The sequence below is a fragment of the Salmo salar genome, chromosome 20, assembly GCF_965601325.2.
Source record: "Salmo salar chromosome 20, fSalSal1, whole genome shotgun sequence".
Taxonomy (NCBI): domain Eukaryota; kingdom Metazoa; phylum Chordata; class Actinopteri; order Salmoniformes; family Salmonidae; genus Salmo; species Salmo salar.
In genome coordinates this window covers 61,939,713-61,966,019 of record NC_138310.1, presented here as the reverse complement: position 1 = coordinate 61,966,019, position 26,307 = coordinate 61,939,713, and the positions used below count along the sequence as shown (strand labels likewise).

The 26,307-nt window shown below is 43.6% G+C and overlaps 1 protein-coding gene across 1 annotated transcript in view; it reads right to left on the bottom strand.

Moving 5' to 3' along the window:
• tlcd2 (TLC domain containing 2) overlaps positions 1-18,817 on the bottom strand; it is a 46,000-nt gene extending 27,183 nt beyond the window's left edge. Inside the window, exons 1-3 of the mRNA XM_014162720.3 lie at positions 18,186-18,817; positions 17,715-17,797; positions 1,937-2,019 (exon numbers count right to left, since the gene is read on the bottom strand). Coding sequence (XP_014018195.1) covers positions 1,937-2,019; positions 17,715-17,797; positions 18,186-18,364 — 345 coding nt within the window. The 5' untranslated portion in view covers positions 18,365-18,817. The remainder of the gene's footprint in view (positions 1-1,936; positions 2,020-17,714; positions 17,798-18,185) is intronic.
• Between the last annotated feature and the right edge of the window lie 7,490 nt (positions 18,818-26,307).

Sequence of the window (26,307 nt, the reverse complement as noted above, 5' to 3'; positions counted from 1 at the left end):
GAGGAGAGAAGGAGAGATAGAATAAAGAAAGATTGATAGAGACACAGGAAGAGAGCAGGAGACAGAAAGGGACCACAACACAGACGAAAAGGATGATGTGAGAGAAGGAGAGGAAAAGTGGAAGTCTCAGTTCCTCCCAGGCCACAGTCATGGACTGTGTATCTGTCAACACTCATCCAGACCTCCTCCTTCTGTCCTGAATGGAGCTTCCAGGAAAGAAGCTAGCGAAGAACAACAACAACAACAAAACTTCAGAATGGGGGACTGGCTGGCTGCTTGCCCTGGAATTAGGAGAGGATGAGAACCATAGGGTGACGTCAGGGGAGAATGAAGTCCATGGAGGGACTGAGCCAAAATACACTGGGTCACTATGCTTCCAGGGCCAGAGGCATGTGGAGCTGCCTAACAAGCTGAGCTGAATCCAGTCAGCCAGTCATTTAGTTTAGATATGGAGCTACCTGGCAGACTGAGTCCAGCCAGTCAGTCTGTCAGTTTAGATATGCAGGGCTTTCCCTGGACAGTGTTGATACATTGACGAGGAACAGCCAGCTGTGAGTCATACATACACGAGAGGCTGAGTGTGAATACTGTACTACTCACCAGCATGTGTGCGAGAGATATAGAGAAACACACACTTATAGAGGCTCACACATATAAATAGGGATGTGCCCACATTGGATTCACATCAGGCGCCTATACACAAACATTAGTTATATAAGTATAATAACTCTATTAGACAAGCAGACAGGGACAGACTTGACAAAATTCTACAAATTCAAATCTACACAAATCCTCTAACCACCCATCTAAAAATGTACATCAACATCACAAACCGGTCCTCAAAATAAAAAGGTCTTCAAAAGCTCAGTATTACCATGAAAATGGGTCAGGAAGAAGAGCCTTGGCGTATGCCATGGTCAGTTTAGCATTTTACCCCCCAATGGTTAAAGTTAGGATGGGGGAGGGCAAACTGATCCTAGATCTGTTGCCAACAGGCAACTTCATACCCTGATGCAAAGCCTTAAGCAGCATTCTACAAAGACGAGAAACCCATTCTCAAGGGAATGAGAACAACACTATCAGGTCTTTCTCAATAACACTGGTGAACAATGACATTTTTTCTCAAAAGGACAATGATGAACAATGACTCTTCACCAGGTACTCTCATTTGAGGCCTATTACGTAGTACTGGAGCTGTCTCGCCTTGATGGGAAAGAGAACGATAATGAGGGGTAGTTCCTAGCTAGTGTGACCAATGGGGTTAAAACCCAGACTTTCTAAGGGACAGTAGAGCACATTAGCCCGCTAAGCTGAAGTCTAGGCATTCACTTAGGTTGCCAATGCAACTAATCAGGTCTCTGGCAAATGTACTCATTGTGCAAGCGTGGTTACCCAAAGACCTCTGTTACACTACCGTGCCTGGGGGTTGACTTCCTCAAGGGGGATGTTAGGCAGGTTAGCAGCCTGATGAGGAAGGATGGCTGGAAAAGGTTAACAGTAAGGTCTTCATTTTCTTGTTCTTTATTTATTTTTGGGGGGGGATTATGTGTGTATTGTTATTGTATTGCTAGATCTTACTGCATTGTTATAACTAGAGACATTGCAGGTGCAGCAAAATGCTTATAACATCTGCAAAACTGTGCAAGCGACCAATAAAATGTGATTTGAGCTCTGCTGTATGCTAACAGGGGCCAACGACTGTGGGGGTTTTGTGTGCACTGTGTGATGCTTTCACTGCTTCAGTATTCTCTGGTGGGTGTTTTAGCTAGATAATGAGGTTGAGACAGAGATTCTAGGCTATGTTTCACTTAACCGCTGATACAGGGTCAGATATTTATCAAGGTTATGGTGAGTGAGGTCAGGTAACCTGATCCTAGATCTGTGGTTGTACATAACGTGTACCTCAAACCTTGTAGATGCTACCAGGGCCACTTACCACTGTGTGATGGAATAGGAGCTCCCATGACAGGATCATCTTCTGGTTGAGCACCATATCAAGGAAGTCATAGATGAAGTAGCCTGTTGAACAAAACAAGGAAAAAGCATATTCTAGCTTAGAACCAAAACAAAGCAATGGAGATTGATAGAACAAAGGCTTTTTCAGTGGAGGAGCGTTTGGCATATCAAGTATATTTAGTAGGGACCCCTCTTGCCAGTCGCTTCCATGACGACACCAAGGATGGTAACCAAGATGTCAGTTAAAGAGCGCTATTTAGATCAGTCCCCTGCTATGGGCGTAACCATGGAGACAGCTTTTCAGAATGGTGGAAAAATAATGAAGCGTTAAAGATAGTCGGGTGTGTGTGTATGTAGCGGAGGGGGTCCTCCTCTAGGGCAGACTAGAATTAACCCTAGTCTGTGTTCCAACTGCATGTTCTATTTGACATTCAACACCAAACGGCTTCTGTAAATATTGTGCTAAGACGTGTACCTTTAGAGCATCCTCAGCTGCTTTATGACAGGGACAGTAGAGCTGAAGAAACAACGGATGTTTACTTATGTCACGTCCTGACCATGGTAAGCTGTTATTTTCTATGGTAGAGTAGGTCAGGGCATGACAGGGGGGGTTATTCTATGTGTTATATTTCTATGTTCTTAGGTTCTAGTTTTTGTATTTCTATGTTGGTTTGTTTGGGATGATCTCCAATTAGAGGCAGCTGGTCTTCGTTGTCTCTAATTGGAGATCATACTTAAGTAGGGGTTTTTCTTCCTGGGTTTTGTGGGTGATTATTTTTGAGTAGTGTTTGTTTCTCCTCTGCGTCACGGTTTGTTGTTTTGTCGATTCAGTTTATTTATGTATTGCAAGGTTTCACAGATTAAATAAAATGTGGAACTAGACACACGCTGCACTTTGGTCCTCTACTCCTTTCGACAACCGTGACAACTTGTCCAAATTGAATCCCAAAAATAATTCTTACTGTGCATTGGGAATTGATTTTGACTGAATAGGATCCATATTAGATTTTAAAAGTGTCATCCATTCATCTCTTATCATTCCTAAACGTGTATAAAGAAAAGCCATTTTACAACCAGTGAAGACCGTCAACCTAGTTCAAGCTCTCACGTTATTGAACCATGGTGGCATGTGACCAACTGTCTGCCCGTTGGCCTTCCAACAGGCTCTCTTATCATTATGACACTGACTGTGTTTCATAAGGAATCATTGGTTCGGTCTCTCTCTGTCCCTCTCTGTGTGTCTCTCTGTCCCCGTCTCACCCCCTGCCACTGTCCTTCTGCCCCAGTCTCTCTCACACCTTTCTGTACCACCACACGTGGCTGAAAATGTATACATTTGTTTGTAGTGTTTAAATTCAACAGCAGCATACATGTTATCTCAAACGGCTGGTGACTGGAGCCAATCTCTCCCGTTCTGTGGGTTTTGGGCAGTGACTGTCCAACGACATGGTGATCAAACACAACTTTTCTATACACTGGCTGACAGCTAAACCCTGGATGTTTGGTTGAGATGAGTCTACATCAGAAAATCTTTGTGACAGATCAGTTTCTCGAAACAAAAATATTCTTAAAATGAACTTAACGACACACCCAATAGGAGAGTGGCACTTCATGATAGTGTCATGTTTGGTGTGTAACACTGCTTTACCTTTGGTCAGCCTGGGAGGGTGCCTACTGCAACTGTTATGCTTTCCAAAATGTCAACACCTTTGCCTTGGCCTGACATAATCAAGTCAGCCCACAGACAGGCCCAGACTAGTGTTTGTTTGGTCAATCAGAGCGAAAAACAAACAAAACATTTCAAATATAGCCTCCGAACATACAGTAGGTTTCTACTATGTGGCCAAGCTGCCATGTCAAAATTGCCTATAGTGAAAATACTTTGTCTTTCCAGCTTTGCATTGTGGCCTGATAGTGACGACCATACTATAGGCTCAGTGTCACTGTCACGCCACATTGTTGTAGGCAGGGCTCAGAGGAAGCACCATCCACCATCCCTCCTCACCCAGACTCCCTTCTCTGTTACTTCTCTGTTATAGATGGCATTTGACCCGGGCAGGCTGCTGCAATATACATCAACAGCCTTCTTCTCAGGCGCTACGGCCCATTCTAGGGTCACGCAACCTACAGGGGTAGGTCCGGAGCAGTGCCTGGGACGAAGCATCATAATGCTCCCCATTGATTCTAGAATTCCGGCAACACTAACAACACTGACAGGCAGCATTCAAGGGTGGGTGGATTCTCTGGGAGAATGCTAACAATCCTTGGAATTCTAAGGGAGCCCTTGTTAGCCAGGCACAGATCCAATAAATTAACAGCTTATAGAGTTTAAAATTAGCTCAATACACGAGACAATTAGAGAGCATGAAGTCAAGAGGATTTTTTATTTATAGGGGCTGTACAGAGGGCAGAGGGCTTTGTATGCATCGCGGAAGTTAGAGTAGCAATGATCAAGATTACAACCAGCTTGTGTCGCGCATTCGATATGATAGAATTTAGGAAGTCTTGTTCTCAGGTTAGCTTTGTTAAAATCCCCAGCTACAATAAATGCAGCCTCAGGATGTATGGTTTCCAGTTTACAAAGAGTCCAGTGAAGTTCTTTCAGGGCCGACGAGGTATCTGCTTGGGGGGGGGGATATACACGGCTGTGACTATAATCTAAGAGAATTCTCTTGGAAGATAATGCAGTCGGCATTTGATTGTCAGGAATTCTAGGTCAGGTGAACAAAAGGACTTGAGTTCCTGTATGTTGTTGTGATTACACCATGACTCGTTAATCATAAGGCATACACCCCGTCCTTCTTACCAGAGAGATGTTTGTTTCTGTCGGCGCGATGCATGAAGAAACCGGGTGGCTGTACCGACTCTGACAACATATGACCCTTGTTTCTGTGAACCAGAGAATGTTACAATCTCTTATGTCTCTCTGGAAGGCAACTCGTGCCCTAATTTCATCCACCTTGTCATCTAGAGATTGGACATTGGCGAGTAATATGCTCGGAAGTGGTGGATGGTGTGCTTGCCTTCTGGGTCTGAATATTAGGCCGCTCCGTCCGCCTCTCCTGCGGCGGCCGCGTTGTTTTGGGTCAGCCTCTGGGATAAGATCCCATGTCCAGGGTGGAGGTCTGAACAAAGGATCCGCTTCAGGAAAGACGTATTCCTGGTCGTAATGTTGGTAAAGTTGACATCGCTTTTATATCCAATAGTTCTTCCCGGCTGTATGTAATAACACTTGAGATTTACTGGGCTAACAATGTAAAAAAGAATACATAAAAAAAAACGAATAATTGCATAGTTTCCTAAGGACCTGAAGCGTGGCGACCATCTCTGTCGGCGCCATCTCAGACCCGTCCTTGGTCGGCAGGATCCCTGGAAAGAGACAAGCAGTCCTAGCAAATGATGCCAACTGCATCGCGGGATCCAAACTAAGAAGCTAGCTAGCTACCAAGAACTTTCCAATACTCTTTCAAACAACAAACTTTCCAAACAAACAAAACTGAGCTCTTCCTCGTTCTGCGTTCAACAGGAAGTGACAAGGCGTTGACCCTGGTTGCTTCTGTGGATCGCTCTGAATCGGAGTCTGTTAGATGACTGAATGTAATGTAAATATTGAGCGGCTTCACTGCAAGTAGATTGCATGTTTTGTTATAATATATTTATATATGCTTCTCGTTCTTTTGTTTAGTGGTTAAGAGCATTGGGCCAGTAAGCGAAAGATTGATGGTTAGAATCCCCAAGCCGACGAGGTGAAAAATCTGTGTGTGTGCACTTGAGCAAGTGTCACGCCCTGACCATAGAGAGCCTTTTTATTCTCTATGTTGGTTACGTCGGGGTGTGACTAGGGTGGGTAATCTAGGTTGTTTATTTCTATGTTGGCCTGGTATGGTTCCCAATCAGAGACAGCTGTTTTTTTTCGTTGTCTTTGATTGGGGATCATATTTAGGCAGCCATTTCCCCACTGTGTTTTGTGGGATCTTGTTTATGTGTAGTTGCCTGTGAGCACTTCATTTGCTTCACGTTTCGTTCGTTCTTTATTGATTTTTTGTGCGTTTCATTCAATAAACATGTGGAACCCATATCACGCTGCGCATTGGTCCGAATGTTATTACGACGATCATGACAGCAAGGCCCTTAACCCTAATTGCTCCTGTAAGTCGCTCTGGATAAGAGCATCTGCAAAATAACTAAAATGTAATAATATCCTGCTTGTATTCTCCCTATAAACAATGGCTTGACTTACTTTTGATATTACCCTAATAAAGTTTAGAAACTGTTGAGAAGGTTTGGCGTGTGGCGTGGCTATTAGCCTATTATACCGCAGGCAGTGTGCACTGGCACTCCAACTGACTACCACAGTTGAACTTGAGGTAAGGAAGAATGTTTTATGCCTACCAGAGTTAACAAATAACAAATTAGCCTTCTTCTGTATGCCTATATTTGTATAGCAGATGCAGTAGCCTATCTGACAAGGATAAAGAATTGCATGTTGGTCATAGGATGCCGCTGGCATTCCTCTCTCATTCTTGCTCTCTGGGGCTAGGGCTAACACGTTGCGTGCGCGAGCGTTGCAAAATACATTTACAAACACGTTATTCGATAATTTCATCCAAACTGCTCAAGCGTCTGGTAAACCAGTCCCACCTCTCCAATCTCTTCATTGGTTTTTAGGAGCATATATTTTAGGAGCATATACCCACTTGGGTATATAAGTAAAGTCCACAGATTAAGAAGAAAAATTAAGGAGAGATTTAGATTTCCCCTTTTATCTGTGGATTAATTGTTGGAGTAGAGAACACACGATTTTGGGTGACTCAAAATGGGTCAAAATTCTACAAAGATCCAGAAACAAAGGACTGTGCATTTCTAGTAAAATAACAACCCAATGTTTATATCCCAGGACAAATTAGCTAGCAACAGCAAGCTAGCTAGCTAAATCTCCATAAATTGTTCATGTGTTTCGACCCATCCCAAAATTAATATAGTTGGTTCAGAGTAGAAATGTGGCGGTCATGAAATTTTGCCAGCCGGTGAATGTCAAGCAAATAACTGCCGGTCTCATGGTAATTGACAGTTAATTAACAAACACATTTAGCATCCCCTGGCTTCCATGTATAGCCTACAAGCCACTGATGCAGAAATTTGGAACATCTACATTTTAAGTCTAATAAATCCATGTAATAAAGCCTACGCCATCACAATAAATCAATTATTTATTTTAGACAGGTCTAAAGAACATGACATGAAGAAAATGTAGTCTATTTCAAAAGAACAGAATAGCATACTCTGAATTGTCCTTATGTTATTCCCGGATCTGGCTATGTGCTATATTATTTCATTTAGCAGACAAGATTTGCTTAGAATTCCATTGCATTATTTTATAGTATGAAGAATACAATAGGTTAACAAAACAGATACTCCTATATGCAAAAATGTAGATTTAGGTGAACGGATGATCTCCACATGTGTGGTTCCTACCATGAAGGAGGTGGTGTGATGGTGTGGGGGCGCTTTGCCAGTGACAATGATTGGGATTTATTTAGAATTCAAGGCACACTTAACCAGCATGGCTACCACAGCATTCTGCAGCGATACGCCATCCCACCTGGTTTGTGCTTACTGGGACTATACATTTGTTTTTCAACAGGACAATGACCCAACACACCTCCAGGCTGTGTAAGGGCTATTTGAACAAGAAGGAGTGTGATGGAGTGCTGCATCAGATGACCAGGCCTCCACAATCACCCGACCTCAACCCAATTGAGATGGTTTGTGATAAATTGACCAACCGAGTGAAAAAAAAACAGCCAACAAGTGCTCAGCATATGTAGGAACTCCTTCAAGACTGTTGGAAAAGCATTCCAGGTGAAGCTGGTTGAGAGAATGCCAAGAGTGTTCAAAGCTGTCATCAAGGCAAAGGGTAGAAGAATGTAAAATATAAGATATATTTTGATTTGTTTAACACTTTTTTGGTTACTACATGATTCCATGTGTGTTATTTCATAATTTTGATGTCTTCACTATTATTCTACAATGTAGAAAATAGTAAAAATAAAGAAAAACCCTGGAATGGCTAGGTGTGTCCAAACTTTTGACTGGTACTGTAATAATTATATTTCGCTTCTCCCGGCTGCGTGCCGAAGCATCTCTCACTCACATGGCTTTCCATCACGTGATCGAGTAGCTTGTGTGATGTGTCTCACGGGAACAAGTGAAGTGAAGACATCCGGGACGCAACTTCACGTGTCCTTATCCAATTCCGAGGCGCATATTGAAGATATTGGTAGAACTGTCCATATTTACTTTTCGTCAGCCAACGAGTAGGCCTACCGAACAGCAAAAGCACTAGCCTATGTCAATCTACTGTCCCCCATAGTACAAAAATTGACCTATTCTATTCTGTTCAAGAAACAAATATTCCAAACATAGTCTGGGAAAGTTGTGAGATGCGATAGATCCCAAATTAATACAACCATTAGCATCAAAACACCTGTTTAAAACAATGAGCCTGACGCAACAGATGACAATGTTTAAAATGTTTAGTTTAAAACTTGAAACTCACGCGCTGCGTATGTATGCCAGTTAGGCTCTACACCCATGTAAAGCAGATTAATGGACTTTATTAAGAAGTTATTTGGCCACTTTAGTTGTGATACAAACCTTATCAAAACATATACTGTAGGCCAGGCTACATGAGGTGTGCGACTATGATTTGAGAACGTCAACAACAAATATCAAGCGATGTTTGCCTTAAGCTGGGCATCATTCACAAGTGATAATATAGAATTCACAAGTGATAGGCTAATATTGTCACCCATCACACTATTCTTGATTTAATCTTGTCTTTACATATACTAAAGAATATGCGAAGAAAAATATGTATATATATATTTTCTTCGCATATTCTATAGCTAGGGCTAAATAGTATATATATATATATATATATATACACACATATTTTTCTTCGCATTATCTTTTTACATATTTTATTTTTTTCTTCTAAAACTCAACCTCAAAGCACTCTACTGCAACCCGCCTCACCAATTTAAAAAATAAAGTATTATTTACCTCAAATCCAAAATCCACAACAGAAGCTAGCCAGAGGTTAGCCATTTTCACTGGCTAACGTTGGAGTTCAGCTAGCCACGGTTAGCTGTCCTCAGCTATCCATTAGCTCGAAAAGCTATCGCCAGTTTTTGTACAGCGCGACTCAGACCAGAGCACACCGGACCTATTCTCTCTCCTTTCCCCGATTTCTACCGCAGGCTCAGGACATTTACACCTGGATCTTGCAGCTAACTAGCTGCTACCTGAGTGACTATTGGCAACGTCGGTCCCGGAATTAACACACATTATCCCGGAGCTAGCCAGCTGAAGAGTTCCGTCAGCCACTCGTGGGCTTTTCCTGAGCTAGCCAGCTGAAATGTCCCCTGGGCTACAATCACCTATCCTGACCCGCTTTACTGCCGATGCGGAGCCCCATCGGGCCCTCACGACTGGACCACCGACGTTATCTGCCCGAGGGAGTTATCCAACTGGCCCCTCCGTCGCGACGTAACCTGATCGCCCATCTGCGGCCCACTAATCGTTCATCGTTAGCTGTCTTATCGGCTGCGATCTGAATAGGTCTATCGGACACTTTTCTTGGGCCACTATAACTAACTATTTTGCCAACTTGGACTGGTCGCCCCTTCCACACGGAACCCCACTAACCCACAGACGGAAACGCACGAGGTGGCTAAAAACAGACCTCCCTCCATCTTCCACCAGCTTGCTACCTATGGCCCGGCTAGCTGTCTGAATCTCACTGGACCCTTTGATCACTCGGCTAAGCATGCCTCTCCTCAATGTCAATATGCAATGTCCATTGCTGTTCTGGTTAGTGTTTATTGGCTTATTTCACTGTAGAGCCTCTAGCCCTGCTCATTATACCTTATCCAACCTCTCAGTTCCTCCAACCACACATGCTATGACATCTTCTGGTTTCAATGATGTTTCTAGAGACAATATCTCTCTCATCATCACTAAATGCCTAGGTTTACCTCCTCTGTATTCACATCCCACCATACCTTTGTCTGTACATTATACCTTGAAGCTATTTTATCGCCCCCAGAAACCTGCTCCTTTTTCTCTCTATTCTGGACGTCACCGACGACCAATTCTTATAGCTTTTAGCCGTACCCTTATACTCATTCTTCTCTGCTCCTCTGGGGATGTAGAGGTGAATCCAGGCCCTGCAGTGCCTGGCTCCACTCCTACTCCCCAGGCGCTCTATTTTGATGACTTCTGTAACCGTAATAGCCTTGGTTTCATGCATGATAACATTAGAAGCCTCCTCCCTAAGTTTGTTTTATTCACTGCTTTAGCACACTCTGCCAACCTGGATGTCCTAGCTGTGTCTGAATCTTGGCTTAGGAAGTCCACCAAAAACTCTGAAATCTTCATCCCTAACTACAACGTTTTCAGACAAGATAGAACGACCAAAGGGGGCGATGTTGCAATCTGCAGAGCTCTGTCCTGCTATCCAGGTCTGTACCCAAACAATTTGAACTTCTACTTTTAAAAACCCACCTCTCCAAAAACTAGTCTCTCACCGTCGCCGCCTGCTATAGACCCCACTCGGCCCCTAGCTGTGCTCTGGACACCATATGTGAACTGATTGCCCCCCATCTATCTTCAGAGCTCGTGCTACTAGGTGACCTAAACTGGGACATGCTTAACACCCCAGCCATCCTACAATCCAAGCTTGACGCCCTCAATCTCACACAAATTATTAATGAACCCACCAGGTACAACCCCAAAGCCGCAAACACTGGCACCCTCATAAATATCATCCTAACCAACGTGCCCTCTAAATACACCTCTGCTGTTTTCAACCAAGATCTCAGCGATCACTGCCTCATTGCCTGCACCCGTAATGGTTCAGAGGTCAAACGCTCCCTGAAACATTTCAACGAGCAAGCCTTTCTAATCGACCTGGCCCTGGTATCCTGGAAAGATATTGACCTCATCCTGTCAGTAGAGGATGCCTGGTTATTTTTTTTAAATGACTTCCTCACCATCTTAAATAAGCATGCCCCTTTCAAGAAATGTAGAACCAGGAACAGATATAGCCCTTGGTTCTCCCCAGACCTGACTGCCCTTAACCAACACAAAAATATCCTGTGGCGTTCTGCATTAGCATCGACCTGCCCCCGCGATATGCAACTTTTCAGAGAAGTTAGAAACCAATACACACAGGCAGTTAGAAACGCCAAGGCTAGCTTTTTCAAACAGAAATTTGCTTCCTGCAACTTAAACTCTAAAAAGTTCTGGGACACTGTAAAGTCCATGGAGAATAAGAACACCTCCTCCCAACTGCCCACTGCACTGAGGATAGGAAACTCTGTCACCACCGATAAGCCCACTATAATTGAGAATTTCAATAAGCATTTTTCTACGGCTGGCCATGCTTTCCACCTAACTACCCCTACTGCATTCAACAGCACTGCACCCCCCACAGCTACTCGCCCAAGCCTCCCCCATTTCTCCTTCTCCCAAATCCATTCAGCTGATGTTCTGAAAGAGCTGCAAAATCTGGACCCCTACAAATCAGCTGGGCTTGACAATCTGGACCCTTTCTTTCTAAAATTATCTGCCGAAATTATTGCAACCCCTATTACTAGCCTGTTCAACCTCTCTTTCGTGTTGTCTGAGATTCCCATAGATTGGTAAGCAGCTGCTGTCATCCCCCTCTTCAAAGGAGGTGACTCTCTTGACCCAAATTGCTACAGACCTATATCCATCCTACCCTGCCTTTCTAAGGTCTTCGAAAGCCAAGTCAACAAACAGATTACCGACCATTTCGAATCCCACCGCACCCTCTCCGCTATGCAATCTGCTTTCAGAGCTGGTCATGGGTGCACCTCAGCCACGCTCAAGGTCCTAAACGACATTGTAACCGCCATCGATAAGAAACAATACTGTGCTGCTGTATTCATTGACCTGGCCAAAGCTTTTGACTCTGTTAATCACCACATCCTCATCGGCAGACTCAGTAGCCTTGGTTTCTCAAACGATTGCGTCGCCTGGTTCACCAACTACTTCTCTGATAGAGTTCAGTGTGTCAAATCGGAGGGCCTGCTGTCCGGACCTCTGGCAGTCTCTATGGGGGTACCACAGGGTTCAATTCTTGGGCCAACTCTTTTCTCTGTATACATCAATGATGTCGCTCTTGCTGCTGGTGAATCTCTGATCCACCTCTACGCAGACGACACCATTCTGTATACTTCTGGCCCTTCTTTGGACACTGTGTTAACAACCCTCCAGACGAGCTTCAATGCCATACAACTCTCCTTCCGTGGTCTCCAACTGCTCCTAAATACAAGTAAAACTAAATGCATGCTCTTCAACCGATCGCTGCCTGCACCTGCCCGCCTGTCCAGCATCACTTCTCTGGACGGTTCTGACTTAGAATTTGTGGATAACTACAAATACCTAGGTGTCTGGTTAGACTGTAAACTCTCCTTCCAGACTCACATCAATCATCTCCATTCCAAAGTTAAATCTAGAATTGGCTTCCTATTTCGCAACAAAGCATCCTTCACTCATGCTGCCAAACATACCCTCGTAAAACTGACCATCTTACCAATCCTCGACTTCGGCGATGTCATTTACAAAATAGCCTCCAATACCCTACTCAACAAGCTGGATGCAGTCTATCACAGTGCCATCCGTTTTGTCACCAAAGCCCCATATACTACCCACCACTGCGACCTGTACGCTCTCGTTGGCTGGCCTTCGCTTCATAATCGTCGCCAAACACATTGGCTCCAGGTCATCTACAAGACCCTGCTAGGTAAAGTCCCCCATTATCTCCGCTCACTGGTCACCATAGCAGCACCCACCTGTAGCACGCGCTCCAGCAGGTATATCTCTCTGGTCACCCCTAAAGCCAACTCCTCCTTTGGTCGTCTCTCCTTCCAGTTCTCTGCTGCTAATGACTGGAACGAACTACAAAAATCTCTGAAACTGGAAACACTTATCTCCCTCACTAGCTTTAAGCACCAGCTATCAGAGCAGCTCCCAGATCACTGCACCTGTACATAGCCCATCTATAATTTAGCCCAAACTACTACCACTCCCCCTACTGTATTTATTTATTATTTTGCTCCTTTGCACCATATTATTTATATTTTAACTTTGAACATTCTTCAAATTATAATTCTACCATTCCAGTGTTTTACTTGCTATACTTTATTTACTTTGCCACCATGGCCTTTTTTTGCCTTTACCTCCCTTATCTCACATCATTTGCTCACATTGTATATAGTCTTATTTTTGTCTACTGTATCATTGATTGTATGTTGTTTTACTCCATGTGTAACTCTGTTTTTGTATGTTGTCGAACTGCTTTGCTTTATCTTGGCCAGGTCGCAATTGTAAATGAGAACTTGTTCTCAACTTGCCTACCTGGTTAAGTAAAGGTGAAATAAATAAATAAATAAAAGTCTATAGAAAGCTGATGGGATCCTCCTCTTTTTAATAGAGTTTAATCAAAACTCTGTTTTCTCACGCAGTTGCATAGCCTATAGAAATGTTGGCAACATGAACTTATGTGCTTTCATGAAGTGTTTGTCCCGTGTGGCTCAGTTGGTAGAGCATGGTGTTTGCAACACCAGGGTTGTGGGTTCGATTCCCACAGGGAACCAGTACGGAAGAAAAAAATAATAATGTATGAAATGTTTGCATTCACTATCGTAAGTCGCTCTGGATAAGAGCGTCTGCTAAATGACTAAAATGTAAATGTAAATGTTTGGTTAGATTTTCAAATACATTTGCATTGATGTTAGAGTGATTAGAGGGACAATAGAGTGCTGAGTACAAGGCAGTTAGCAAGTTTGGTAGGCTCCTAATGACCATCAGCAGCATCAGAGCTTGGAAAAGCCTAATTATGGTGACTACATGGTCACATGGAATTTTACTGCCGTCATGACTCGTGACCGCCGGTGTGGCGGTAATAAGGTCACGATTTTATATTTAAACCTGCGTGTCCTGATCGTGTCTGGTGTGGATGGACAAAATCAACATGAGCGCGATTTCGGACCCAGACACATGCCCAGTCTAGTCAGCATGTAAGCTTCTCTTCATTTATATTTTTTACATATTAATATCACAGTGGACACCTAAGCCTACAGGCCTACGCATGCCTTGCCCTGATGCATTTAGTGCTGAAATCTCTGACAGCTGAACCGTGAGGAGGATAATTGTTGTTTTACGAAAGTATAAACCAATAGGCTATAAAGTTTTGCATATGCTACACATCAAAAAACAAGGAATAGTGTTTTTCAAAATTTGTTATAGGCTTTTTTTAAGGACATGTAAATGTGTCTCATTTGGCCAATATCCCTCATTTAATGATGACGCTGGCTGCGTGGGTAGACACCTTAAATGTTATGCACCCAATGCATATGAATGACCGGTAAATTACTCAAATGTCCGATACATTAAAATCTTCCTAGTCACTTTTCCGCCGCCTAATTTTCCTAATGGAAACCCTGAGATATCTTCTCACACACACACACACACACACACACACACACACACACACACACACACACACACACACACACACACACACACACACACACACACACACACACACACACACACACACACACACACACACACACCAATTTCAAAGATTTTACTGAGTTACAATTCATATAAAGGAAATCAGTCAATTGAAATAATTTATTAGGCCCTGATCTATAGATTTCCCATGACAATGGAGGCAGCTTATGGTAGAAATTAACATTCAATTCTCTGGCAACTGCTCTGGTCGACATTCCTGCAGTCGGCATGCCAATTGCATACTCCCTCAAAACTTGAGACATCTGTGGCATTGTGCTGTGTCAAAACTACACATTTTTATGTGACCTTATAATTGTCCCCAGCACAAGGTGCACCTGTGTAATAATCATGCCGTTTAATCAGCATTTTGATATGCCTCCCGTCAGGTGGATGGATTATATTGGCAAAGGAGAAATGCTCACTAATAGGGATGTAAACAAACTTGTGCACAAAACAAAATTTGAGAAATAAGCTTTTTGTGCATATGGAAAAAATTAATTCAGCTCATTAAACATAGGACCAACACTTTACATGTTACGTTTATATTTTTCTTCAGTTGAGTATAGCTACAAAATACATTTTCCAGTAACACTGACTCAATGATGAAGATAGATAGCATAGGATAATCACCGGTGATGGCCGATGTGCTCATGCCAATATCTCAAGTTAAGATACTTTGAAAAGCAGTGCTGTTCACTCAGAATCGCTCAAAAGTTGAGAAACAAATGTGCTAGCGTCTACAGACAGATTAGTCTTCCCTTTTCAGCAGTAGGCATTTTCTTTCCAAATGGTAGACCTACGTTTTTCTCGTGATTGTATTTTGAAATTTGTGAAAGGCAAAATGACAGCCAACCACAGAAATATACTGCTCAAAAAAATAAAGGGAACACTTAAACAACACATCCTAGATCTGAATGAAAGAAATAATCTTATTAAATACTTTTTTCTTTAAATAGTTGAATGTGCTGACAACAAAATCACACAAAAATAATCAATGGAAATCCAATTTATCAACCCATGGAGGTCTGGATTTGGAGTCACACTAAAAATTAAAGTGGAAAACCACACTACAGGCTGATCCAACTTTGATGTAATGTCCTTAAAACAAGTCAAAATGAGGCTCAGTAGTGTGTGTGGCCTCCACGTGCCTGTATGACCTCCCTACAACGCCTGGGCATGCTCCTGATGAGGTGGCGGATGGTCTCCTGAGGGATCTCCTCCCAGACCTGGACTAAAGCATCCGCTAACTCCTGGACAGTCTGTGGTGCAACGTGGCGTTGGTGGATGGAGTGAGACATGATGTCCCAGATGTGCTCAATTGGATTCAGGTCTGGGGAACGGGCGGGCCAGTCCATAACGGGCGGGCCAGTCCATAGCATCAATGCCTTCCTCTTGCAGGAACTGCTGACACACTCCAGCCACATGAGGTCTAGCATTGTCTTGCATTAGGAGGAACCCAGGGCCAACCGCACCAGCATATGGTCTCACAAGGGGTCTGAGGATCTCATCTCGGTACCTAATGGCAGTCAGGCTACCTCTGGCGAGCACATGGAGGGCTGTGCGGCCCCCCAAAGAAATGCCACCCCACACCATGACTGACCCACCGCCAAACCGGTCATGCTGGAGGATGTTGCAGGCAGCAGAACGTTCTCCACGGCGTCTCCAGACTCTGTCACGTCTGTCACATGCTCAGTGTGAACCTGCTTTCATCTGTGAAGAGCACAGGGCGCCAGTGGCGAATTTGCCAATATTGGTGTTCTCTGGCAAATGCCAAACGTCCTGCACGGTGTTGGGCTGTAAGCACAACCCCCACCTGTGGACGTCGGGCCCTCATACCACCCTCATGGAGTCTGTTTCTGACCGTTTGAGCAGACACATGCACATTTGTGGCCTGCTGGAGGTCATTTTGCAGGGCTCTGGCAGTGCTTCTCCTGCTCCTCCTTGCACAAAGGCGGAGGTAGCGGTCCTGCTGCTGGGTTGTTGCCCTCCTACGGCCTCCTCCACGTCTCCTGATGTACTGGCCTGTCTCCTGGTAGCGCCTCCATGCTCTGGACACTACGCTGACAGACACAGCAAACCTTCTTGCCACAGCTCGCATTGATGTGCCATCCTGGATGAGCTGCACTACCTGAGCCACTTGTGTGGGTTGTAGACTCCGTCTCATGCTACCACTAGAGTGAAAGCACCGCCAGCATTCAAAAGTGACCAAAACATCAGCCAGGAAGCATAGGAACTGAGAAGTGGTCTGTGGTCCCCACCTGCAGAACCACTCCTTTATTGGGGGTGTCTTGCTAATTGCCTATAATTTCCACCTGTTGTCTATTCCATTTGCACAACAGCATGTGAAATTTATTGTCAATCAGTGTTGCTTCCTAAGTGGACAGTTTGATTTCACAGAAGTGTGATTGACTTGGAGTTACATTGTGTTGTTTAAGTGTTCCCTTTATTTTTTTGAGCAGTGTATAATCCATAGATGGCAGTTCCCATTCAAGTCTGGACTGGCAGGCATTGCTAGTGTATCCATGAGTTTAACAGTCAAAGTGCCAGAGTTAGAGGTTCCAAAATCCTTCTATGGATTATATCTATTTGTATTTATTATGATTTCCCATTAGCTGCTGCCTTACTCTTCCTGGGGTCCAGACACATCACACAACTAAACAAAAAAAAATGTAATAAAAGTACATCATATAACATCATTACCACACAAAATGTATAATACCACCATATAACAATATTGAAATGTGTGTGTGTGCTAGCGTGTGTATGAGTATGCGTGTGTGTCTCTTCACAGTCCGCGTTGGCCACAACGGAACAAACTGTTCTATATTTGGCGAGTGTATTGGCCAAATTGCAACCTTCCCAACTGTAAGTGCTTGTGATAAAACTTAATCCACTGCTATTTTTTAGAAGCCATTGATCCTCTGTAGCTAAATTATGCTCTCTGGTGTAGTATTTGGAATAATTGTACTTATATCTGTTTAGACTGGTGTAATTTTGGGGGAAATTATTTTTATATCCTGATTTCTGCAAAATTATTTGGATTGATCAGGGGTTCTGCAGTACTTCCAGCACTGTTACTTCCTGCTGCTATGTGTGGACAGCTCACACACCGCTTCCCTTTCCCTCTGCCCATCCACACACTCACTCACCAATTGATACAGAAACCAACGTGTGCGAGAACACAGAATGGGTTCCTATCAAATCTTCGGCCATCTGTGGGTGTACGAAAAAGCTGCAGGGGAAAAACAGACACATTCAGTTGAGAGAATAACCAGAAAGCAATTAAAATAGATATATTATTCAAAGCAATATAATCGTTTTTTGTATTATTGGGAGAGAAAGTTGGAGAGAATTAGCATAGTGAAAAAGGTGTAGGCTAAATAAAATTGATTCTGAAGCATTCTTTATGACCATAGGTTAATTGATTTAACATTTCACAATTCAGTCCAGAACAAAACATTATCCACATTATGTTACCTTACAAAAATCAACATTTTTACCTTTAAATTGTAAAAATGTATTATAAACCCTATTATCAGTTACTACCCTGTAATGAAAAAGCTAATTTAAAACAATTGATCTTTGCATGTCAAGCATCAAGACAGTGGAAAACGACTCACCATAGTACAGCCCATATCCCAGTTATCAGACTGTGGGTGAAAGATGTGCAGATATTTCTCCATTTCCAGGCATTTCTGCAAGCAGTCTCAGGAATAGGGAGTTTACTGACACCACAGTTGACAAGTTTAAAAAAACCAATAGAGCCACCCGCAGTCAAAAGCACTGAATTCAACTCCATGGCGACGACAAACTCCTTTCTGTGTCCTACTCCACTTGAAGAATTCTACGTTAGAAAATTCGCGCGCTGTAGTTGTCCAAGATCGAGGCGCTCGCTCTCTCTGCTCGCGATTGATATTTACACTGTCAAATCAAACATACTGACTTTACTTTGGAGTTCCGCGTTATTCAGCCCAAAGCGATAAATGTTCTTCCGACTCCTGATGTAAGTCGACTCAAATGTAGGCAATGTATTGTTTTGTCTCATAAATGGAAGGTGAGGCGTGGACGTCAATGATATTCTATTCTATGATTTCAGGTTGACCATTTTTATTGTAGTACCAGCCAAAGGAGAAGACATAATTGCTTTCTCGGACGCATGTGCTGAGCGTGCAAACTGATGTAAAAGTTGTGAAATGCTGCTATTATAAAATTATCCTTGCTTGTGTAACTTGTGCTGTTGAGTTACCAAACACAGACAATCCCCGCCCTACTATAAGGGGGCGCAGCTAGAATAATTTAAAGTATACGTCAAGAATGTATCACCCCGCCTCCGTTAATTCATAAAGGGTTATGGGAATAGTAGTTTCATGAAATGTACCAGACAACATAGACCCACGTAGTTTTTTTCTGTGGGCCAGGACACGTCAAATAGTGTTATTTGACACGTCAAAAAGTTGTTATCTTTTTTGTCACGCAAACACCCAAACGGCGTTCCATACCATGCAGATAAAATTGTCTCGCGCACATACAGTGCTGGTCATAAAAGAAAGCTAGCTAGCTCATGGATGCAAACAATGTTCTTCCCCAAAAACACAGCAAAACGACATAATCTGTTTCAGTAGCTATAGTTAGCTAGCTAACTATATAGCTAGGTGTCATCATCTAAAATAACCCTCACTTATAAAACAGTTCTTATTTGATTAATGGTGGTCGGACCCATCTATGTGAAGCTAGCCACAATAGTGGACTTTGCGGTTAGCCTTCAAAATAAAAGTATGTCATTGACAGTGATGCAAATTAATACAAATATAATTATGCCATAATTGAATAGATTATGCTAAACGACGTTGAAATGTTGATATATAAAATCAACAAAAGACAATTTGTTCATTTGACAAAAAGCTGTTGAAATCACACTGGATGTATTAGACTTTAGAATTGCATTAGGGGCATACTTATTTTTTGAATTCACCTTTATTTAACCAGGTTGGCTAGTTGAGAACAGGTTCTCATTTTACAACTGCGACCTGGCCAAGATAAAGCAAAGCAGTTCGACACATACAACAACACAGAGTTACACATGGAATAAACAAACATACAGTTAATAAAACAGTAGAAAAAGTCTATATACAGTGTGTGCAAATGAGGTAGGATAAGGGAGGTAAGGCAATAAATAGGCCATGGTGGCGAAATAATTACAATATAGCAATTAAACACTGGAATGGTAGATGTGCATTAGATGAATGTGCAAGTAGAGATACTGGGATGCAAAGGAGCAAGATAAATAAATAAATACAGTATGGGGATGAGGTAGTTGGATGGGCTATATACAGATTGGCTATGTACAGGTGCAGTGATCTATGAGCTGCTCTGACAGCTGGTGCTTAAAGCTAGTGAGGGAGATATGAGTCTCCAGCTTCAGTGATTTTTGCAGTTCGTTCCAGTCATTGGCAGCAGAGAACTGGAAGGAAAGGTGGCCAAAGGAAGAATTGGCTTTGGGGGTGACCAGTGAGATATACCTGCTGGAGCGCGTGCTACGGGTGGGTGCTGCTATGGTGACCAGTGAGCTGAGATAAGGCGGGGCTTTACCTAGCAGAGACTTGTAGATGACCTGGAGCCAGTGAGTTTGGCTTTGAGTATGAAGCGAGGGCCAGCCAACGAGAGCGTACAGGTCGCAGTGGTGGGTAGTATATGGGGTTTTGGTGACAAAATGGATGGCACTGTGATAGACTGCATCCAATTTGCTTTGTTGACCAGCAACAAAGTAAACCACCACCAGATGCTTTGTTGCGAAATAGGAAGCCAATTCTATATTTAATTTTGTATTGGAGATGCTTAATGTGAGTCTGGAAGAAGAGTTTACAGTCTAACCAGACACTTAGGTATTTGTAGTTGTCCACATATTCTAAGTCAGAACCGTCCAGAGTAGTGATGCTGGACGGATGGGCAGGTGCGGGCAGCGATCGGTTGAATAGCATGCATTTAGTTTTACTTGCATTTAAGAGCAGTTGGAGCCCATGGAAGGAGAGTTGTATGGCATTGAAGCTTGTCTGGAGGTTAGTTAACACAGTGTCCAAAGAAGGGCCAGATGTATACAGAATGGTGTCATCTGCATAGAGGTGGATCAGAGAATCACCAGCAGCAAGAGCGACATCATCGATGTATACAGAGAAGAGAGTCGGCCCGAGAATTGAACCCTGTAGCACCCCCATAGAGACTGCCAGAGGTCCGGACAACAGGCCCTCTGATTTGACACACTGAACTCTATCAGAGAAGTAGTTGTGAACCAGGCGAGGCAATCATTTGAGTAACCAAGGCTGTTGAGTCTGCCGATAAGAATGTGGTGATTGACAAAGTCGAAAGCCTTGGCCAGGTCGATGAATACGGCTGCACAGTATTGTCTCTTATCAATGGCGGTTATGATATTGTTTAGGACCTTGAGCGTGGCTGAGTGCACCCATGACCAGCTCTGAAACCAGATTGCATAGTGGAGAAGGTACGGTGGAATTTGAAATGGTCGATAATTGTTTGTTAACTTGGCTTTCGAAGACCTTAGAAAGGCAGGGTAGGATAGATATAGGTCTATAGCAGTTTGGGTCTAGAGTGTCTCCCCCTTTGAAGAGGGGGGTGACCGTGGCAGCTTTCCAATCTTTGGGGATCTCAGACGATACGAAAGAGAGGTTGAACAGGCTAGTAATAGGGGTTGCAACAATTTCGGCAGATCATTTTAGAAAGAGAGGGCCCAGATTGTCTAGCCCTGCTGATTTGTTGGGGTCCAGATTTTGCAGCTCTTTTAGAACATCAGCTATCTGGATTTGGGTGAAGGAGAAATGGGGAAGGCTTGGGCGAGTTGCTGTGGGGGGCAGGGCTATTGATCGGAGTAGCCAGGTGGAAAGCATGGCAAGCATGGCCGTAGAAAAATGCTTATTGAAATTCTCAATTATCGTGGATTTATCGGTGGTGACAGTGTTTCCTAGCCTCAGTGCAGTGGGCAGCTGGGAGGAGGTGCTCTTATTCTCCATGGACTTTACAGTGTCCCAGAACTTTTTGGAGTTTGTGCTACAGGATGAACATTTCTGCTTGAAAAAGATAGCCTTAGCTTTCCTAACTGCCTGTGTATATTGGTTCCTAACTTCCCTGAAAAGTTGCATATCACGGGGGCTATTCGATGCTAATGCAGAACGCCACAGGATGCTTTTGTGCTGGTCAAGGGCAGTCAGGTCTGGAGAGAACCAAGGGCTATATCTGTTCCTGGTTCAATTGTTTTTGAATGGGGCATGCTTATTTAAGATGGTGAGGAAGGCACTTTTAAAGAATAACCAGGCATCCTCTACTGACGGGATGAGGTCAATATCCTTCCAGGATACCCGGGCCAAGTCGATAAGAAAGGCCTACTCGCTGAAGTGTTTTAGGGAGCGTTTGACAGTCATGAGGGGTGGTCGTTTGACCAGAGACCCATTACGGATGCAGGCAATGAGGCAGTGATCGCTGAGATCTTGGTTGAAAACAGCAGAGGTATATTTGGAGGGCAAGTTGTTTAGGATGATATCTATGAGGGTGCCCGTGTTTACGGATTTGGGGTTGTACCTGGTGGGTTCATTGATAATTTGTGTGAGATTGAGGGCATCAAGTTTAGATTGTAGGATGGCCGGGGTGTTAAGCATGTCCCAGTTTAGGTCACCTAGTAGCACAATCTCAGAAGATAGATGGGGGGAAATCAATTTACATGTGGTGTCCAGGGCACAGCTGGGGGCAGAAGGTGGTCTATAGCAAGCGGCAACGATGAGAGACTTGTTTCTGGAAAGGTGGATTTTTAAAAGTAGAAGCTCGACATTTTGGGGTATTGACCTGGATAGTAAGACAGAACTCTGCAGGCTATCTCTGCAGTAGATTGCAACACCGCCCCCTTTGGCAATTCTATCTTGTTGGAAGATTTTGTAGTTAGGGATGGAAATTTCAGGGTTTTTGGTGGTCTTCCTAAGCAAGGATTCAGACACGGCTAGGACATCCGGGTTGGCAGAGTGTGCTAAAGCAGTGAATAAAACAAACTTAGGGAGGAGGCTTCTAATGTTAACATGCATGAAACCAAGGCTTTTACGGTTACAGAAGTCAACAAATGAGAGCACCTGGGGAGTAAGAGTTGAGGTAGGCACTGCAGGGCCTGGATTAACCTCTACATCACCAGAGGAACAGAGGAGGAGTTGGATAAGGGTACGGCTAAAGGCTAACAGAACTGGTCGTCTAGTATGGTCGGAACAGAGAGTAAAAGGAACAGGTTTCTGGGCGTGATAGAATAGGTTCAAGGCATAATGTACAGACAAAGGTATGGTAGGATGTGAGTACATTGGAGGTAAACCTAGGCATTGAGTAATGATGAGAGAGATATTGTCTCTAGAGACGTTTAAAACAGGTAACGTCACCACATATGTGGGAAGTGGGGCTAAATGGTTGGTTAAGGCATATTGAGCAGGGCTAGAGGCTCTGCAGTGAAATAAGACAATAATCACTAACCAGGACAGTAATGGACAAGGCATATTGATATTAGGGAGAGGCATGCGTAGCCGAGTTATCATAGGAGTGGTTGGGCTGGCTGGAGACACGGCGATTCAGACTGCTAGCATGCTAGCAGAAGGACGTCGCGACGGAGGAAAGTCTGTTTTAGCCTCCGCGTGCGGTGACGTCGATAGACCAGTCGTGATGGATTAGTAGGGTTCCGAGTAGCAGAGGGGTCCAAGTCCAATTGGCAAAATAGGTATAGTGGCCCAAGAAATTGGCCGATAGATCTACAGTGAGGGAAAAAAGTATTTGATCGCCTGCTGATTTTGTATGTTTTCCCACTGACAAAGAAATGATCAGCCTATAATTTTAATGGTAGGTTTATTTGAACAGTGAGAGACAGAATAACAACAAAAAAATCCAGAAAAACGCATGTCAAAAATTTTATAAATTGATTTGCATTTTAATGAGGGAAATAAGTATTTGACCCCCTCTCAATCAGAAAGATTTCTGGCTCCCAGGTGTCTTTTATACAGGTAACGAGCTGAGATTAGGAGCACACTATTAAAGGGAGTGCTCCTAATCTCAGTTTGTTACCTGTATAAAAGACACCTGTCCACAGAAGCAATCAATCAATCAGAGTCCAAACTCTCCACCATGGCCAAGACCAAAGAGCTCTCCAAGGATGTCAGGGACAAGATTGTAGACCTACACAAGGCTGGAATGGGCTATATGACCATCGCCAAACAGCTTAGTGAGAAGGTGACAACAGTTGGTGCGATTATTCGCAAATGGAAGAAACACAAAAGAACTGTCAATCTCCCTCGGCCTGTGGCTCCATGCAAGATCTCACCACGTGGAGTTGCAATGATCATGAGAACGGTGAGGAATCAGCCCAGAACTACACGGGAGGATCTTGTCAATGATCTCAAGGCAGCTGGGACCATAGTCATCAAGAAAACAATTGGTAACACACTACGCCGTGAAGGACTGAAATCCTGCAGCGCCCGCAAGGTCCCCCTGCTCAAGAAAGCACATATACATGCCCATCTGAAGTTTGCCAATGAACATCTGAATGATTCAGAGGACAACTGGGTGAAAGTGTTGTGGTCAGATGAGACCAAAATGGAGCTCTTTGGCATCAACTCAACTCGCCGTGTTTGGAGGAGGAGGAATGCTGCCTATGACCCCAAGAACACCATCCTCACCGTCAAACATGGAGATGGAAACATTATGCTTTGGGGGTGTTTTTCTGCTAAGGGGACAGGACAACTTCACCGCATCAAAGGGACGATGGACGGGGCCATGTACCGTCAAATCTTGGGTGAGAACCTCCTTCCCTCAGCCAGGGCATTGAAAATGGGTCGTAGATGGGTATTCCAGCATGACAATGACCCAAAACACACGGCCAAGGCAACAAAGGAGTGGCTCAAGAAGAAGCACATTAAGGTCCTGGAGTGGCCTAGCCAGTCTCCAGACCTTAATCCCATAGAAAATCTGTGGAGGGAGCTGAAGGTTTGAGTTGCCAAACGTCAGCCTCGAAACCATAATGACTTGGAGAAGATCTGCAAAGAGGAGTGGGACAAAATACCTCCTGAGATGTGTGCAAACCTGGTGGCCAACTACAAGAAACGTCTGACATATGTAATTGCCAACAAAGGTTTTTCCACCAAGTACTAAGTCATGTTTTGCAGAGGGGGTCAAATACTTATTTCCCTCATTAAAATGTAAATCATTTTATGACATTTTTGACATGCGATTTTCAGGATTTTTTGTTGTTGTTATTCTGTCTCTCACTGTTCAAATAACCTTCCATTAAAATTATAGACTGATCATTTCTTTGTCGGTGGGCAAACGTACAAAATCAGCAGGGGATCAAATACTTTTTTCCCTCACTGTATTCAGCTAACAGTCCAATATGCTCTAGACAGCTAGCGGGCCGCGTCTAGCAGCTAGTGGGCTGCGGCTAGCAGATGGGCATTCAGGGGATGTCGCGGCATAGGGGTCAGTTGAGTACCCCCTCGAGCAAGTTACGTCTATCAGAGAAGTAGTTGGTTTCACTGAACAGCCTTACCTATGGATTGTGGATCAATGACATAGGGTGTCAGTCTACTTAGTGACACTCAGAGAAACATTAGCATCATAGCTCTTATTGCGGGACTCTGAAACAACTGAATTGAGCCACATTTATTGTCAACCCATGTGTATTGAACACCATTCCCAAGGAAAAACAATACTGCGTGGATGTTTTGGAGTCTGATAACTCTGAGGAGGACGTTGGGAAAAAATATCTTGGGTATTGAGTAGACTGATACCCCATTTAATTGATCCCCAATCCTTAGGTAAAGCTGTGCAGTGCAATATGAATATCAATACACACAATAGGCTGACTGGGGAGGAGATTTCACACAGTCACAGTCACTGTCCCGCGATAAGAGCTACAACACTAATATTTGCGTAAACTCTTCACAGGTTTGTTCTGTGGGTGTCACCAAGTAGACTGGTAACCCATTTCATTGCTTGTTTAACATTATCTAGTCTAAACATGGCATAATTCCACCAATTGTAACCTTCTGCATTACTTTCAGTGGTACTTTTATTTTGAAGGCAAACCGCAAATTCCACTATTGTGCCAAATCCTTATTGTGGCTAGCTTCACAACACATAACCTAGTCCGGTTGAGCCTCACTAGCCAGATGAAGCTAGCTGGCTGCTTATAACGTTATCTTTGGGCATTCTTGAGGTCGTGCACTGATGTTGGGCGATTAGGCCTTGCTCGCAGTGGGCATTCCAATTAAGTGTGCGATGGGGTTGAGGTCAGGGCTCTGTGCAGGCCAGTCAAGTTCTTCCACACCGATCTCGACAAACCATTTCTTTATGGACCTCGCTTTGTACATGGGGGCATTGTCATGCTGAAACAGGAACGGTCCTTCCCCAAACTGTTGCCACAAAGTTGGAAGCACCGAATTAATGTTTCCGATTAAGCGGTTTAGCATTGATTGCATTCGTTTTGGAACAGGGCTGCCTCCCGGGCATGAACCGGTTGCCCCGTTTTAAAGTTGGCTCAAAACAAAAGTGATATAGGTTAAGCCCTTGGAGTAATGAGTAGGATTATGTGTTTGTGCACATGCAAAAGCGATTGCTTTTGATAAAAACGCTTTATCTGCCTTCCCAATGAAAACTAGTTTAAACATTCGAACATATGTTCTTTGGAAAATAGATGTTGTAGGCTATGTTTATGAATTA